Source organism: Vipera ursinii (genome assembly GCF_947247035.1).
Source record: "Vipera ursinii genome assembly, chromosome: 8".
NCBI lineage: Eukaryota > Metazoa > Chordata > Lepidosauria > Squamata > Viperidae > Vipera > Vipera ursinii.
Genome location: NC_139519.1, coordinates 17,624,088 through 17,640,740, shown reverse-complemented (window position 1 = coordinate 17,640,740; position 16,653 = coordinate 17,624,088). Strand labels below are relative to the sequence as shown.

Below are 16,653 nucleotides of genomic sequence, written 5' to 3'. Positions count from 1 at the left end.
CTTGGCACTTAATTGTGTTGTAATTTAGCTTCTCTTTCAAAAGCTAAGAGGGGCCAGCCTTGCTTATTTTTTGGACCGGTATTACCTCGGAATTCCAGGGTTGTTGGCTGCACTGGCCAGCTGGAAAACAGTGGCAATATAGCAAAAAAACAGTCATCCAGGAGTTAAGCTTGAGTAAGATGTCTTACCTAGTTTCTTTGCTAATGGAACATTTCCAAAATGAACTCTTGGCAAAAAAATCTCACAAGAACTGGAAATGTGTGTTTTTTTAATAGGAGATGGAAGAGAGTCTCGAAAGCAAAAGAAACTTAAGAGTATGTAGGTTGAGGACATACTCATTGACAAACCCGTAAGATAGAAAGGAACAGTTCAAATTCTCTGTTCCAAGAATTCCACTGTGCCTCTATGTATATGCAAAGATTGCAGAATGAACAGGAAGAAGTAAGAGTCTTAATGCAAGAAGGCATATTAACTTCTTAAACCTTGATCCTTTGGCACCTCTTTGAAAAGAGAAAATATCTCTCTGAGATAAACTTATCTCAGCCGCCAAGAGAGGGAAAGGATTAATTATTTGGGATGAATCTTCCTCAGCCAAAAACTGGGAGTCTTTCTTCAGGGCCCATGGAGATATTTATCAGTTCGGTACATGATAAAAAAAAGTTTAAAAAGGTATCAAAAAATTACCGACCCCAATTCCCTTTGGTTGTGATATCTACTACCAGTATATCATTTAAATATGTCAAAATATTATTTATACAATAAATATTGCAAGTCATATTTTGTATACATTTGGAAACATTTTATGTACATTTGGAAATAATTTGTTTTATTGGCTTACGCTGTCAATGTTGTTAAAAAATATTTGCACCGTGATGCTCTTAGCTCAGTAGATCAATACTCTATTCTGTAGAGTTAAGGTTCCCGGGTCTATGTCTAAAATCAACATGTTTTACAGTACATGATCCAAGTATGTTGGAAGGAAATGCTGATGCACTTTCTCTGCACCTCACACTGTATGTCACAATTGTAGTCCTGCTCCAAAACTTCATAAAAAAAATCAAATGAGGTATTTTGTAAGGGGATTGAAGTAGATTTCTTAGGAATAACTTTCAGTTGGAAGAACAAATTAAGATTTCCTATAGATTCAGTATATTTCTGGATATCAGGTTCTGGGGATAAACTAGGGGAGGGAAAGCTTAGTGTTTTTCAAACCTGGTAATTAATAAAACGGGTAGACTGCAACTCTTAGAATTCTGGGAATTGGAGTCCACCCATCTTAACATTTCGAGAAACACTGTCTAGAGCAGGGGTAGGCAACCTCGGCTCTTTTATGACTCATGGACTTCAACTCCCAGAATTCCTGAGTCAGCTGACTCAGGAATTCTGGGAGCTGAAGTCCATGAGTCATAAAAGAGCCGAGGTTGCCTACCCCTGGTCTAGAGCAGCGTTTCCCAACCTTAGGAACTTGAAGATGCGTGGACTTCAACTCCCAGAATTCCCCAGCCAGCTATGCTGGCTGGGGAATTCTGGGAGTTGAAGTCCACGCATCTTCAAGTTCCTAAGGTTGGGAAACGCTGGTCTAGAGGAACCTAGCTGATTTATGGCTGCAAGTAAAGCTTTATCCTCAGTAAATGTCTATTTCAGTCCAGAAGATCCTATTCTTAAGTCTAAATTTTGACTTGAAGGAGGGACTTTAAGAAGCGGCCTAGTTCAGCCACAATCCTACAAATGATCTAGTATAAACTACTGCACTTCCTCTTTCTCTAAAGCTGACCTAAGCAGAGGCCAGAGTCCTAACAGGCCAAACACTGGAGGAAGAGGTAAAAAGGGACAACGGATCCTTTGTCATCTCCTTCCTCTTTCTCAAAATTCCTCTGCTGAAAGAGAAACTTCCAAGCTCTGATGCACGGGAGAAATGACAAAGGAGAGCAAAAGAAGTACAGCTGAGGAGGGGAAAACCCTAACCCTCAACAAGTGTCCTCTTTGGTTTCAGGCTCCGCGTGCTTTGATCATAGCAGCAACGCACCCAACTCTCCAGTTACTCTTCCGAGTTATTCTGCACAAAACAGACTCATTCAAATGAACTGCAGCTGTGCAGTATCGCGCCCATAGCAACTTCCTTGTGCGGCCAGCTGAGCATATACTGACTAGGCCTGAGCATGAAGAGGAAGGGAGAATAAACAACTAAAACTCACTCTTAAAAATGGATCCCAACTTGGACGACTTTAGACTATGTTTCTCTCAAGAAGCTTCTCGTCTCTGACAAGCCTATTGAAGGAGAATCTCTCCAGGTTGATGGACTTATATTTCAAGTCCAGAATGAGCTCAGCTACGGCTTGTCCCACTGCTGGGGCGTGCTGTAACCCATGCCCACTGAAACCCGAAGCAAACAAGATGTTGGACACTTGTGGGTGCTTGCCAATCACAGGATTCTGATCAAACGTATTGTAGTCATAGTAACCGGCCCAGGAACCTTTTACCTGCCAGAGATAGAGATCAAATTCCCGTTAGTCCTGCACATGATGTACAACGCATCTAGAGACAAGTCTGAAGGGTAAAAGAATATAAAAGCCACTCCCCCCCCTCTGAACCTCCCCCCACCCAGGGCGAGCTGGTTTCTTAAGCAATTGGTTGGCTGGGCTAATCCAAGTCAGGTCAACAGAATACTTAGGTTAGGAATTCAATCCTAACTAGCTGCTCCCAAGTGCAGACAAGCTTAAATAGGAGACACAAATGGAGGAGAAGAATAACAAAGAAGGGTCAGTTTCCAAACGCTGAAATCCAAGGAATGAGACGTCTGGATGATCCAGTAAGAACCACTGAATTCAGGTTCTAGAATCTTGACTTTAAATTGATACAACCAGCAGATAAGCCTTCAGCTGTGCTGGGTAATCTAGACCAGGGGTCTTCAAACCTGGCCCTTTTATGACTTGTGGACCTCAGCTCCCAGAATTCCTCAGCCAGGGCACGCTGATCTAGAAGATATATTAAGCCCAGCTCAAAATGTCTTAAGATACGAAATCACTTATCGTGTCTCTTAGGGTGTGCTTGGGTGAACTGTTGTACGGAAATTTAAGATAAGGTATTAACTTCTCGGTTTTTCTCATGACTTAATCAGTGTCTTACCTTCAGAGATTCAAAGCATGGCACTCGGTGGGCGAGCTTAGGCCAGACCTTTTCCTGGAAAAACTCATGGTCTACGTCCAAATTTTCAATATCTGGCTCTTCTGTCTGAAAAGTAAAAGGCAGACATTATGGCTCTATCAAATAGCGCAGATAGTCCTCGACTCACAACCACAATTGGGACCAGAACCTCTGTTGCTAAGCGCGGTGGCCATTAAGTAAGACTCGCCCAATTTTGCAACCTTTTTTTTGCTAACGGTTCTTAAGCGAATCTGGATTCCCCTCCCCCTTGATTTGGCTTGCCGGAAGCCAGCCGGAAAGGACTCCGGGATGCTCCAACCGTTACGTATACATACCAGTTGCTCAGGAATGCTATTTACAGTTCAAGGTGAAATTCGGAACAGTATTGGGCTCAAGACAAAAGAGCTGCTTGGTCAGGCTGCCTCCCTGGCGGAGCTCAGCCTTGGCCAGGCTGCTGCGGGCGAGGCAGGATCGGGACGCTAGCAAAGCAGGGCCCAAAGTGACTAACGTAGAGGACTGCTAAACTTAATGGGGCAAAGAACAAGCAGCTGGGGAGTGTTTGGAGAAAGTAGTGGAGTGCTGATGAGGAGCCCAAAGATGTGGGGAGGTCCCTCAGTTTCAGTCAGATGGAGGACCCAGGCTGGAGAAGAGGAGGACATGGCCTGGGGCAGCGGTGGTTGGGGAATCAAAGCCAGATGTTGCAGGCAGAGGGCAATAAAAGGGGTGGTGCTTCCGTGACACTTTTATGGCCATCTTGGACCTTTTTAATCAGGATGGACATTCAGTTGCCTGAAACGGTATAAGGTCTCCTGCTTAAGCAGGGGGCTGGACTAGAAGACCTCCAAGGTCCCTTCCAACTCTATTCTGATTGATTGATTGATTGATTGATTGAGCTTGGATTTAAATTCCTGCTCAAACACAATAGTTCCTGCGTGGTTTTCTGGCATTCACCTGATACCTAGGATCAGAATTGCCACTATCATGAAAGTGTTTATTATAAAATTGGGTGGAAATCCGAGCACTTCAGAAGATGAAGGGCTTTAGGCACGTCTCGCTTCTTGCTAGAACTGATAAACCTGTCACTTTGGCTCTGCAGAAGCCTTCCAACCTGGTAGAAAACGGATAAACTCACTTCTGTTGGGCTTAAGCCTCCGAGATAGTTGCCACCCAAGCCTTCTCTTCGGAAATACGCTCCAGTAGTGTCAATGAGCAATGGGCACTCCAAGCCGGGTCCCTCAGGGCAGTGCCAGACATAGACATACCTAGGAGTGAAGGGATAGAGAGATGTTTTTGCCATATTTCATACCAACCTCTTTGCTTTATGAGCTAAAAGGGGAGCAAAAACAGAAACAAACAGATGTAAAAGAGGTAATAGCAGTAGCACTTACTTAGATACCGCTTCATTTCGCTTTACAGCCCTCTCTAAGTGGTTTACAGAGTCAACCTATTGACCCGCAACAATCTGGGTCCTCATTTTATCAACCTCGGAAGGGTTGCACCACCATGGCTCATTAATACCGCAAGATACACATGCTAAGGAAGACACTGGGTATCATCTGACTTGTTGGTAATATATGAAGCTGCCTTGAACCAACAGTTTTGCGTTTGTCTATTCTGGTACAGTTTAGTCCAGCTGGTCGCAACTTTCTGCTAGCTCTTCTCTCAAAGACTACTTTCCTGGCACTGCATCCTTAGATCTTTTCAATTTCAAAGGCCAGGGATTAAACCTGGCCAGAGAGAGGCATGAAAAGGTCAGCGGGTACTGTAAAATGAGTTGTAGGCAAGGCATCCATTTTAGGAACGATCCACAGCATATTTAAGAGAGTGGAAGCCAAAGATGATAAGCTATTTAGCTAAAGAAGTAAATTAAAACGTATCCTGAGTAATAGCTGAGAAATGTGATAGAAACTGCAATCCTTAAACTCCCAATTTGAAACACACTGCCAAAGGCATGGAACAATACAGATAAATCCTCAACTTACAACAGTTCATTGAGTGACCAAAATTACAACGGCACTGAAAAAAGTGACTTATGACCATTTTTCAGAGTTATGACCTTTGCAGCATCCCCATAATCATGTGGTCCAAATTCAGATGCTGGGCAACCGAGTCATATTTACGACGGTTGCAGTGTCCCAAGGTCATGTGATCGCCTTTTGCTTCCTTCTGGCAAGCAAAGTCAATGGGGAGGCTAGATTTCCTTAACAACCGTGTTACTAACTTATCAACTGCGGCGATTCCCTTAACAACGGAGGCAAGAAAGGTCGTGATGGGACAAAACTCACTTAGCAAATGTCTCACTTCACAACAGAACTTTGGGTCACAAGTTGAGGACTAGCTGTAATTGGATGGCTGGATTCACACAATACGCCATGCCAGAAATCCCAATTTAGAAACCTCAACAGCTCAGTTCAAACAATGTTAATAAACCAGGTTTTGCTCTTTGGGTGAAAGAAATGCATGCTGTGCAGGTATGGAACTTAACCTCACCTTTTCTTAGGTTCTACTGGTAACCTGACCCCCGATAGGATGTTTTCGGACTGAACCCCAATGCCAGCCATCTCGGCCACTCGGCCCGACCAAGCTCCTGCCGCATTTACCACGATAGCACACTCTACCTTGGCACGTTCAATACTTTCAGGCAACTGGACCTAGAAGATTAAGGAGAACCAAAGAGCAGTTTGGTAAGTTTATACTAAGCAGTTAGATGGTCCACTAACAAGCTGATACCTCTCCCAACAGAAATGAGAAAGCAAGAAAGGAAGAACAGATGAAGCATTTGCTCTACAACTAATAAAAAAGCCGACGCTTCGTGTTGGACTTCCCTTGCCGTCTTCCCTCCTCCCTTTCATCATATCAAATCAAATCAACCTTTATTGTCAAAGTACAACATGTGTGCAATGAGACTGGCTGAGCCTCCCTTCGTGCACCCTCCCCCACACAACACGATTCACAGTGAAAACAAGAGAGAAGAAAATCCCTAATCCAGTGAATCCTACTAACAAACACACAATCTTATTGCACCATGTGAGCTTATGCACCATGTCTCAAGAGAGTTCAAAATAAATCTCTGGAGCCCTTCAGGACTGCTCTCCAGAAACCACCCCACCTGAATGAACCTCCTAGCTCTTCCTCCAGTCATTGGGGCCTGGTGTTTGTTATTCTAGTCTCATCTGTCGGTAGCTGTAGCTTTAGCTGTCGATCTACATACACACATGCCTACCCAGAAACATACACGCACTGGTTTGTAAGATTGTAAGCTGCCCAAGGTAATATGAGCGGGGTGGCCTTCTAATTTCCAAAAGTCAATCAGTCAATCGATGAGGATACAAATTTAACCCATCTTGGTGCCGCTTCAATTATAATTTTATCAGCAGCACTAAACAGACTACAGCAGGGGTGTCAAACTCAATTTCATTGAGGGCCGCATCAGCATTGCGGTTGCCCTCAGGGGGCTGGGTGGGTATGGCCAAAGTGGGCGTGGCCTACTGGGTGGGCGTGGCTAGAGTGCGTATGGCCTACTGGGTGGGCGTGGCCAGCTCTACATGTTTCAAGGGTGCCTATGGGGGCCTGGGCAGGAGTGGGAGAGATCTGAGGGTCTCTGGAAGGAGGAGGGTCTCTGGGCCAGGGCCAAGGCAGTGGGGGCCGTTCCCTCACTGTTTCCAGGATGGCTTCGCGGGCCGCATGAAACCACTTTGCGGGCCGCATCTGGCCCCTGGGCCTTGTGTTTGACATGTCTGGACTACAGGTAGCCCTTGACTTACAAACACAACTGTGCCCAAAAGTTCTGTGGCTAAGCCAGACAGGTGTTAGGTGGGTTTTGCCCCCATTTTACAACTTTTTTTTTTGCCCTGTTTTACAAGCTCTCTTGCCACAGTTGTTAAGTGAATCACTGCATCTATTAAGTGAGCAACCCAGTTGTTCAGTGAATCCGACTTCCCCATTGACTGTGTTTGGCAGAAGGTCGCCAAAGGGGATCACATGACCCTGGGACACTGCAAAGCATCATAAATAGGAACCAGTTGCCAAGCGTCCAAACTGTGATTGTGGGGATGCTGCAACGGTTACCAGTGAAAAGCGGGCCTAAGCCAGTTTCGTTCAGTGCCGTTATGACTTCAAACCAAACGAATGGCCGGAAGTCGGGGACTACCTGCACTGCTTCGTTACAGTGTCCACTTTTAAAATGCTCCCCGTCTTGTTACCCTGGGCCATTGGTGAAGGATGCATCCAAGACGAGAGCAGAAAACACACGATTTTGTCATTCATGAGAGGCGCAACCGAGCCTTAAAATAATGACTCACATTAACAGCTCTAATACGCGAGGCTTTATGACACTGAATGTTACTCTTCGTTGCATAAAAACTCAAGTCGAAAGCTGTAGGAGAGGCGAAAAAGATGGAGGAGATGGTAAAAGCAGCTGCCATTGAGTCATTCCTGAAACATAAAGACTTTTAAAAGAAAAAAAACCTTCCTTGCTGCTTGCAATGTATTTATTTAAAACATACCACCCATTCTATCAGTGTTTTATAGCATGATCTGAATCCTAAAATGCTCCTCTTACAAATATTATTTTTTTTAAGAATAAAATTTTCTCAAATCAATGCTACTGAATTGCCTAGGTAAAAAGTTTTTAGGATGGGGTGGAGGTTAGGATGAATTATAATAGTGCCGACACTGAATGTGGGTTTTAGGATGTTTTCAAGTTTCTCTCCTTCCTAACTAAATGGCTGCAACTTGGCAAAGTGCCTTAGGAAATTTTAATTATCTGTTGCATACTGATTATCTCCAGATACGTTTAGATTAAAACTCCAATAATGGAGCCAGGCTGGGGAAAAAAAACACTTCTATGGGAAGACGCAGAATAATTAGGCTTTCATAGAGCTGCTCAAATGTTACCTAATACCTGGAATCATGGAAGTGTGAAATTCTTCTCTTCCTTCCCCCCCCCCCCCCAAATTGATAAAATACTGCCTGATAGTATGGAGCAGAGAAGGATAAAGGACTCCTAATACAGGTAGTCCTCAACTTACAACCATACATTTAGTGAGCATTCTACGTTACAACAGGACTGAAAAAAGCGACTTACAACCATTTTTCATGTTCACAACTGGGACCCCATGGTCATGTGATCAAAATTCAGACATTTGGTAACTGGCATGTATTTATGATGGTTGCAGTGTCCGGGGGTCATGTGATCACATGTGACAAGCTAAGTCAGGGGTAGGCAACCTTGGCTCTTTTGTGACTCGTGGACTTCAACTCCCAGAATTTATTTTATTGGATTTATTGGATTTATATACCGCCCTTTCCCAAAGGACTCAGGGCGGTTTACAGGGTATTTAAAACAAAGATCAATACAAAAGTTAAAAACAATTAAAAAAGATTAAATCATTCCCTAAAAAAAAAATAAAAACCCCAATTAAAATTCTCAGCCTGGGCCGGAAAGCTCGAAGAGCCAGGTCTTCAGGTCCCGGCGAAATGAACGAACGTCGGGGGCAGTCCTAAGCTCCACGGGCAGCTGGTTCCAGAGGGCAGGCGCACCCACTGAGAAGGCCCTCCCCCTGGGTGTTATCCGCCGGCAGTCTTTAACCGGCGGAACCCTGAGAAGACCCTCCCTGTGGGAGCGCACTGGACGAAGGGAACTTGATGCTGGCAGCAGGTGCTCCCTCAGATATCCCGGACCCATGCCATTTAGGGCTTTATAGGTCATCACCAGCACCTTGAATCTCACCCGGAGGGCAACCGGAAGCCAATGCAGCTCGCGGAGTAGAGGTGTTACATGGGAGTATCGGGAATTCCTGAGCCAAGGTTGCCTACCCCTGAGCTAAGTCAATGGGGAAGCCAGACACTTGACAGTTGTGTTACTAACTTAACAGCTGCAGTGACTCAGTTAACAGCTGTGGCAAGAAAGGTTGTAAAATGGGGCAAAGCTCCAAAACTGATTCTGAAGATTTCTTTTTTCCTCCACAGTAATGACTCCAGTATAGAGAATCCTGTTTTGATTCAAACCGTTAGACTCTTACTGATTCAGTTCCAGCTATTGTACCCCAGAACATATTTTAGTTGGCAACAAAGCTATGTGTTGGCTACAGCAGGAAGCACAAAGAAAAATGCTTACACGTCACTTCTCCATTATACTGGACCGTGCCCATAGAGATGGCTTTCCTCTTGAAAGCATTGAGAAGAGTCCAGGGATCAAACCAGCCCTCATTTTCCAAGCCTGAAGGAAAAGTCAGGAGAGAATACAAGAAAAATGCTAAGAATACAAGCCTTGGCATTTAAACATTCAGAGAAAATTAGACTTAAGGCCAACTTGACAAGAATTCTAAGCTGCAACATAATTTAACTGATTGGAATTAGACCGACCACAAGCACTGAAATTTATGAATGAATCCAGCCCATTGTGCTTTGCTCAATAATCATGTTTGAGATAACCTTATGGGTTATTAGGAGGTAAAGGTAAAGGTAAGGTAAAAGTTCCCCCGCACATGCGTGCTAGTTGTTTCCAACTGTAGGGGCCGGTGCTCATCTCCATTTCAAAGCGAAAAAGCCAGCGCTTGTCCGAGGACTTTTCCATGGTCATGTGGCTGGCATGACTAGACGTCAAAGGCGCACGGAGCGCTGTTACTTTCCCACTGTAGTGGTCCCTATTTTTCTACTTGCATTTTTACGTGCTTTCGAACTGCTAGGTTGGCAGAAGCTGGGACGAGTAACAGGCGCTCACGCTGCTACGCGGCACTCGGGATTCGACCCACCAAACTGCCGACCTTCTGATCGACAAGCTCAGCGTCCTAATCCACTGAGCCACCGCGTCCCTTAGTAGGAGGTACCAAATATTAATTTGGTCAGCAGCATGCGTCGTTTGAGAAGTGGGTTTTGATCTTTTTGCTAGATGCATGACCAAAAACAAAAACAAAAAAACAAATTCAAAGTCCTTTGACGACCCATCGACAAATTTAGTAAAAAAAAAAATCCATGTCCCCGATGTTCTTATTCTGCAGGGTTTGAATGCTTGTCCTCGATCTCGGATCAACTGAACTGGAAACTGAAAAACTGAAGAACTACTACCAGTATCAAGCTGCAAACAGGCAAAGAACACCAGCTTTCCAATTTGGGATTCCAAGTGATTTCAGCCTATAAAACAGGATAACTGTTTTTGGCCTTCAGTTGTTTAGGCAGAATAGTGATGCTGTCATTTGGCTTTAGGAGATACACAAAGTTAGCAGTTGGTACCGTAAGAAGCCAGAGCTACGCCATCAGTGTTCAGCCACGGAAATTTCTTTTTCAATTGTGCCGGTGAGAAGAGAGAGACAGCTACTCCTTCCTTTCTAATAAAGGATAAAATAAAAAAAATTAGATAACATTCATTACAACCCTTAGGAACTCAAGACTACTAAAAATATTAATGTTTAATCAATGAGATCAGTAAAAAAAAGAAACCTAAAAAAGAGGTTCTACTGAAAATCCACAAGACAGAAAAGGCTCGTCTCCAAAATGTACAATTGGGCAGATCAAAGGTCCATCAATTTTACTTGTTAAGCCAGCCATGTAATCTCATTAAACTATGGGGGATCAACAGGTTCGCTGTTACGGTCTGGCGGGTCAAGAATCAAGGAACTTATTTGAGTCTCCTCATGTCACATCTGTCCCAGAAGAGGCTGGTTTCCTGCTTCTATTATTTTATCATGCCTAATATCCCATTGTTGCTTTCCTAATAATTTCCCCCCCCCCAGGGAGAAAGATGGGTTTAGTTGAAAAAGAAGCTACTTGTGGAGAATTTAAGTCCAATCTTATCCTTTAGAATTTGGTCAAACAATAAATGCTGAGGACAAATTACCGTATTTTCCGGCGTATAAGACGACCCCCCCAACTTTTGAGACGATTTTTATGGGTTAAAAAGTCGTCTTATACGCCAGAAAATACGGTATGGTTTGCTTAACTATCACTTAGCTCACAAATCAAAATAAAACAAGCCCCTTTAGGGCCTTTCATACATGAATCAGGTCACTATGCTAAGTATCACAGAGATTTTGAAACCAAAGCAACCTCATCTTTAATCAACAGTTATTTTTGTGTGTATGTGTCTGTATATACGAGGTTCCAGATATAATTTCTTGTTGTTTTTATTTGTTTTCCCTTTTTATTGCTTATTCTTTTATTCTCTGCTCTGTCTTATTAATTTAAGTAACACCCGGTTTTCTTGGATTCATAGCAAATGAATAGAAAAATGTGTATTAATGTGAAAAGGGTAACCTGAGTAACCTAAGGAGACAACCACTGTGGCTTTACAGCAAAATGTGGTTAAAAAGAAGTTGTTATTCATGACCTGGGTCAGCACCCTTCTCCATTCAACCAGAAACTCAAAAGATCTCAACCTTTGGATGTTTACATTCTCCTCCAAAACAGCAGCTTCGTTCTCTGTAGCCAGAAAGAGGTAACCTGAGTGATTAAACTGAATATCAATGGGTGGTTCTCCAACAACACCAAGATGATCCTGGAATGAACAAAGAAAGGGATAGAGTGGAAATTAGTAAGAGGGTGCCTTCCCATGCACACTAAATATCACACAAGGCAAATAACAGTTTATGTTTAAAAACTGTATATTTTGCTTGGAGCTCAAAATGGGGCGAAATCACAAATTACATACGTACTTATCTATATTACTTTTCATAGGGTTTTTTAATATTTATAAATAATAATAGGTATTTGGGGCACAAAACTCATGATTTATACTTCTTTTTCATATCAAAAGGACGTTCTTTGATATGGTTTGTATTCATACAAGAGAGCCCAAGGTGAGCTTCCCATGAGATAGAGAGAAATCAGGGATTGACTAAGGCTATTTCACAAGTTCACATCACACATTTGATAACAGTGAATATAGCTAACAAACACCTGATGGAAATGCTTGCAAGTATAATACAGAGTATAATACATGTAAACACCTAAGCAAGCCTTATCTCTTAGCAATATATCTAACAGGAGGCAACATTTATTATTTCTTCCTTAAAAGATTCAGGCATATTATTCTCGATATCCAAGGAACTACCTCAGGGGTGTTCAGACTTGGCCCTTTTATGACTTGTGGACTTCAACTCCCAGAATTCCTCAGCCAGGCACGCTGGCTGAGGAATTCTGGGAGTTGAAGTCCACAAGTCATAAAAGGGCCAAGTTTGAAGACCCCTGAACTACCTTATACCTTCCCTCATTTTTCTCTTTTAAGATTACCTGCATACTCCACCAGGGGATGCAATGGGGAGAGGAGGTGGCAAGGCAGGGACACGTACAACGAATCAGTAACCACAGAACCAAAAGTGAGGTCCCTGAATTATCGAAAAACCCAGAGAGAGCATAACGTACATTGATTAAACGCAAGAAGTTTGCTGAGAAAGAGCTCATCCAGATATTTTCTTCCACTGAAAATTGTTGCCGTATCCCTCCGACAGAAAGAACTGTGGATGCTTTGGAATACTGCAGTAAAACAACAGAGACAGCGAGGAATTACTTAGCTATACTTAAATCTTCTCTTCCAATGTACTTCAGTCATACAAATAGTAGCAAAAAGACGAGGAATAACATTGGTAGGACAAAATACTGAATTTGCACATATCGCTGTTTTGCAATTTAATGAATTACTTATTCCAATTAATCAAGTGGCACTTTACCCCTTACTGACTGTATTACATTTTTATCCTATCTTTTTCCGATAAAGTCTCTCCCAACTGTATACTTACAACACTTAACATAACAAGCTGAGAAACAATATCAGATCCAAAATGACCCACTAGGTTAAACTGAACACTGATGCCAGGGACTCACAAATGCACCCTGGAACTCACAACCAAAGTGTAGAACCTCCTTTTGATTTAGCTACAATTCCCCAAATTTCTCCAACTTGCCAGGCTGGCTGATCCTAAAGGGATTTTTTTCAAACAACCACTAAAGTTCTGCTCTAATTACTTTCCAATAGTAAAATTTAGCAATAAACCTGAATACAGTACTGCATCGTTTGATAACACTCAATCTCATGTTTCTTTTGTTTAAGCGGAACGGAGATAAGAACTCACAGTATTGTCTCTCTCAATTACCAATACTTGAATGGCATTTCTGCGTGATTCTTTTGCCTTCAGCCAGTAGGCAATGGACCAGCCTATTATCCCACCGCCAACAATCACCACATCGGCCTGTTCAGGAGGGAGATCTCTTGCCGGAAGGACGGAATTAAAGCCACTTTTGAGGTTCTGGAGATTGGTCAGCTTCTTAAATTCTGAAAAAGGGAGAAAATTAAGCTAGGACAGCCATGTTATACAGTGTTTTGTGAATTCTAACAGTCACTAACATCCTTATAGTCTTGTATAACCTCACGTTCACAAAGTTGAGGCTTACTTATTTGACAACAAATAGTCAGTCAGAGCTGCCTAGAAAGAAAGACACTCACCTCACAATTCAGGAGGCTGAGAGTTCAGTCCTGGGCAGTGACAAATGTTTCTCTATCTGGGCGCAAAAAGAAAATATCTGCTATGAACTCTGCATTGGCACCAGGAAGGGCGTCCGGCCAGTAAACGCTCAGTTCCATTCAGTTGCCCCAACTCCACCCCAATAAAAGGGATTAGAGCAGTGATGGTGAAACGTTTAGAAACCGAGTGCCCAAACTGAAACCCCAAACCCACTTATTTATTGCCAGGTGCTAGGTGGGCGTGGCCCACTGAGTGGGTGTAGCCGACTGGGTGGCCGTGGCTGCAGTATTCGCGTACCACCAGTCATCTAGCAAGGTGTCAAAAACTTGACAAAAAAAAACAAGGAAAAAAGTGATAAAGTACAGGTAGTCCTCAACTTACAGCAATTCACTTAAGTGACTGTTCGAAGTTACAACAGCACTGAAAAAAGTGACTTATGATCATTTTTCACACATATGACTTTTGCAGCATCCCCAGGGTCATGTGATTTACATTCGGATGCTTGGCAACTGATTCATACTTATGATGGTCAGTGAACTAGGGTCATGTGATTGATCACCTTTTGCAACTTTTTGACAAGCGAAGTCAATGGCCGGGGGGGTGGGTGCATGGCCAACTCAACATCACTCAGGTTGCGGGGTGCCTCTGGGGGGTGCGGTCGGGGCTGTGGGGGGGATCCGTGGGTCTCTGGTGGAGGGGGTGGGCGCCTTCCCTCCCTCCCATTGTCCCTTCCTTCCTCTCCTCCCTCTTTGTCCCTTCCTCCCTTTCCTTCCTTCCTTCCCTCCCATTGTCCATTCCTTCCCTCCCATGGCTTGAAAGGTCACTGTAAATTGCTGGACAAGAGCTGCACAGCCATGAGAGCAGAGTGGCAGGAAGATATTTGTAATGAAGGAGGGAGAAAAACAGGCATCCCCTGAAGGAAATCAGCTCTCGCCCACTTCACACAACCATGGACTCCGGGGGAGGGGACGCTGCGAGCAGCATGAGATTCCGCGTTACCTGCGCTACACCGGCCAGACCCCAGCAGGCAGCGGCACATTCTGCTCACTGCACGAAGTGGCTGGCCCAGGCGAGGTGAACCAGTGACATGCCGAACCTGCCTGGGCATGTGCCTGGCACCTGGTGTCCTGGGTGAAAGGGAAGCACTCAGAATGTGGTCAGCCTTTGTGGCAAAACAATCACCCAGGACGCCAGGCGCCTGCACTCCCCGCCACCAGGCAGGTTGGGCATGTCGATGGTTCGCCTCGCCCGGCCCAGCCGCTCGGTGCAGTAAGGAGAATGTGCCACTGCCTGCTGAAACCAGGCTGGGGTCCGGGCAGTGTAGCACAGGTAACATGGACTCTCATGCCACTCGTGGCATCCCCTCCCCCGGAGTCCACAGGTGTGTGAAGGGCCATTTGCGGATCTCCTTTCTCCAAGCGCTTTCTGCTTCACTCATTCACCCTTCTCTTGCATTTTCTCCAAAGTCCAAACTCCTGCTGCTTCCCTTGCTTGCCTTCCCAAAGTCCAAACACGTGCGTACTAATTTCCTCGCTCGCCCTTTCTCCAAAGTCCAAACTCAAGTTGCTTCACTTGCTTTCTCCAAACTCACACCCGCTCACTGTCCCGAATGCACCAAAGGCTTCCAAAGGCCACATGCTCTCTCTCCCTCTCTCCTGCCAAAATCTGCTCCTTTTATAGGTTCCCCTCTCCCCCACCCCCCAGCTCTCACAGCTGCTCCCAGAATCCCAGTGCACAGAGAGAGAGAGAGAGAGAGCGCTGCTGGATTTGGTTTCCCTGCCCTCTCCAGCTCCCACTAGTCAGGTACGCATGGAGAGGGGGAGGCGAACAGCCCTGCCCTGCATCCCTCTGGGGTGATGGCACGCGTGCCCACAGAAAGGGCTCTGCGTGCCACGGATGGCATGCGTGCCATAGGTTCGTCACCAGGGGATTAGAGGGTCATTAAAAGAAAAAAATATGTATCAATAAATCACTCGGTTAAGTCAACTGAGGTCTGCTGACTCCAAATAGGACAGGGCTCTTCAAACCTGGCCCTTTTATGACTTGTGGACTTCAACTCCCAGAATTCCTCAGCCAGACATGCTGGCTGAGGAATTCTGGGAGTTGAAGTCCAGAAGTCATAAAAGGGCCAAGTTTGAAAAGCCCTGAAATAGGATGACCGAAGATGAGCTTTCTTTAATGGGGAAAGGAACCAGAAGAGCATCCCCAAAGAAGCCCAGTAGAGCCCAGCCTGGGGGCTCAGCTGCCCCACCAAGGACCCCAAGGCTGGGATGACCTACCAGCCAACGAATGCCCCGACTTTCTTCTCGGTCGCCCTCAGAACAACAGCCCGGAGAGGTAGGACAGGCTGCAGGGCGGCCCCTGGCGGAGGAAAGGGCCGTCTTTTCCTCCGCCGCGGGCTTACCTCGGAAGAAATCTCCGTCCCGGACGGTGCTGAGGCGAAGCGGCCGCCGGGGCTCCTCGGGGTTGGCGAAGAGCCGCGGCCGCGCCGCCAGCCAGGGGCGCAGACCGGCCAGCGGGCTCCCTCGGCGGAGCATGGCGCGCTCGGCTCCTCTTGACAGGGCTGCGCGGCGCCTCTCTGACGTCAGAGGAGAAGAAGCGACTTTTAAAACCACCGCCCCTTCATCCGCCCCGGTCAAGGGCCAATCGGCGGCCAGCTCGCAAGCCCGCCCTCCAGCGGCCCATTCCACGTCGCTCCTCGCTCTGACGTCTCCAGGGCCTCTCTAAGCCCCGCCCCGCTCGCTACGTCTCGGGAGAATAGCCCAATCCCATCTTCTTCGCCCTCCATCTCAACTATTAGCCCCGCCTCTTCCTCCCCGGTGGAGGCCACTTTAAAGGCTGTCGTGTCCAAAGCTCCCCCCCACACACACGCGCACGCGCGTTTCCTTTTCCAACCTGTCAATCCTTTTCCCCTCTCTCTATAGTTTCTATCTCTATAATTCAAGAGGGAAGCCCGGCGTGTCTTGGAGCATCTTTCCTTCCTGGAGTAAACGTCCTTGTGTCTCGATTTACCAAACGCGGGCTTTTCACTCACCCCCTCATGAATCCGTTC

General features: G+C 45.4%; 1 protein-coding gene across 1 annotated transcript; it reads right to left on the bottom strand.

The window, feature by feature from the left end:
- Positions 1-798: 798 nt before the first annotated feature.
- On the bottom strand, positions 799-16,163 carry FOXRED1 (FAD dependent oxidoreductase domain containing 1). The gene is made up of 12 exons (XM_083368851.1): positions 16,006-16,163; positions 13,212-13,411; positions 12,505-12,615; positions 11,520-11,638; positions 10,378-10,472; positions 9,263-9,364; positions 7,446-7,519; positions 5,635-5,795; positions 4,277-4,406; positions 3,127-3,231; positions 1,574-2,480; positions 799-1,294 (listed from the first exon to the last, which is right to left on the bottom strand). Exons 1-11 carry the CDS (start codon positions 16,136-16,138, stop codon positions 2,226-2,228), a joined length of 1,485 nt encoding a protein of 494 aa, XP_083224977.1. The 5' UTR covers positions 16,139-16,163; the 3' UTR covers positions 799-1,294; positions 1,574-2,225.
- Between the last annotated feature and the right edge of the window lie 490 nt (positions 16,164-16,653).

Excerpts from the sequence above, each read along its gene's own strand:
- FOXRED1 (XM_083368851.1), bottom strand. The coding sequence starts at position 16,138 with ATGCTCCGCCGAGGGAGCCCGCTGGCCGGTCTGCGCCCCTGGCTGGCG. Across the intron at positions 4,407-5,634 it reads CCAGTAGAACCTAAGAAAAG|GTATGTCTATGTCTGGCACT; the intron begins GTGAGGTTAAGT and ends CTTCACTCCTAG. Across the intron at positions 3,232-4,276 it reads GAGGCTTAAGCCCAACAGAA|ACAGAAGAGCCAGATATTGA; the intron begins GTGAGTTTATCC and ends TTTACTTTTCAG.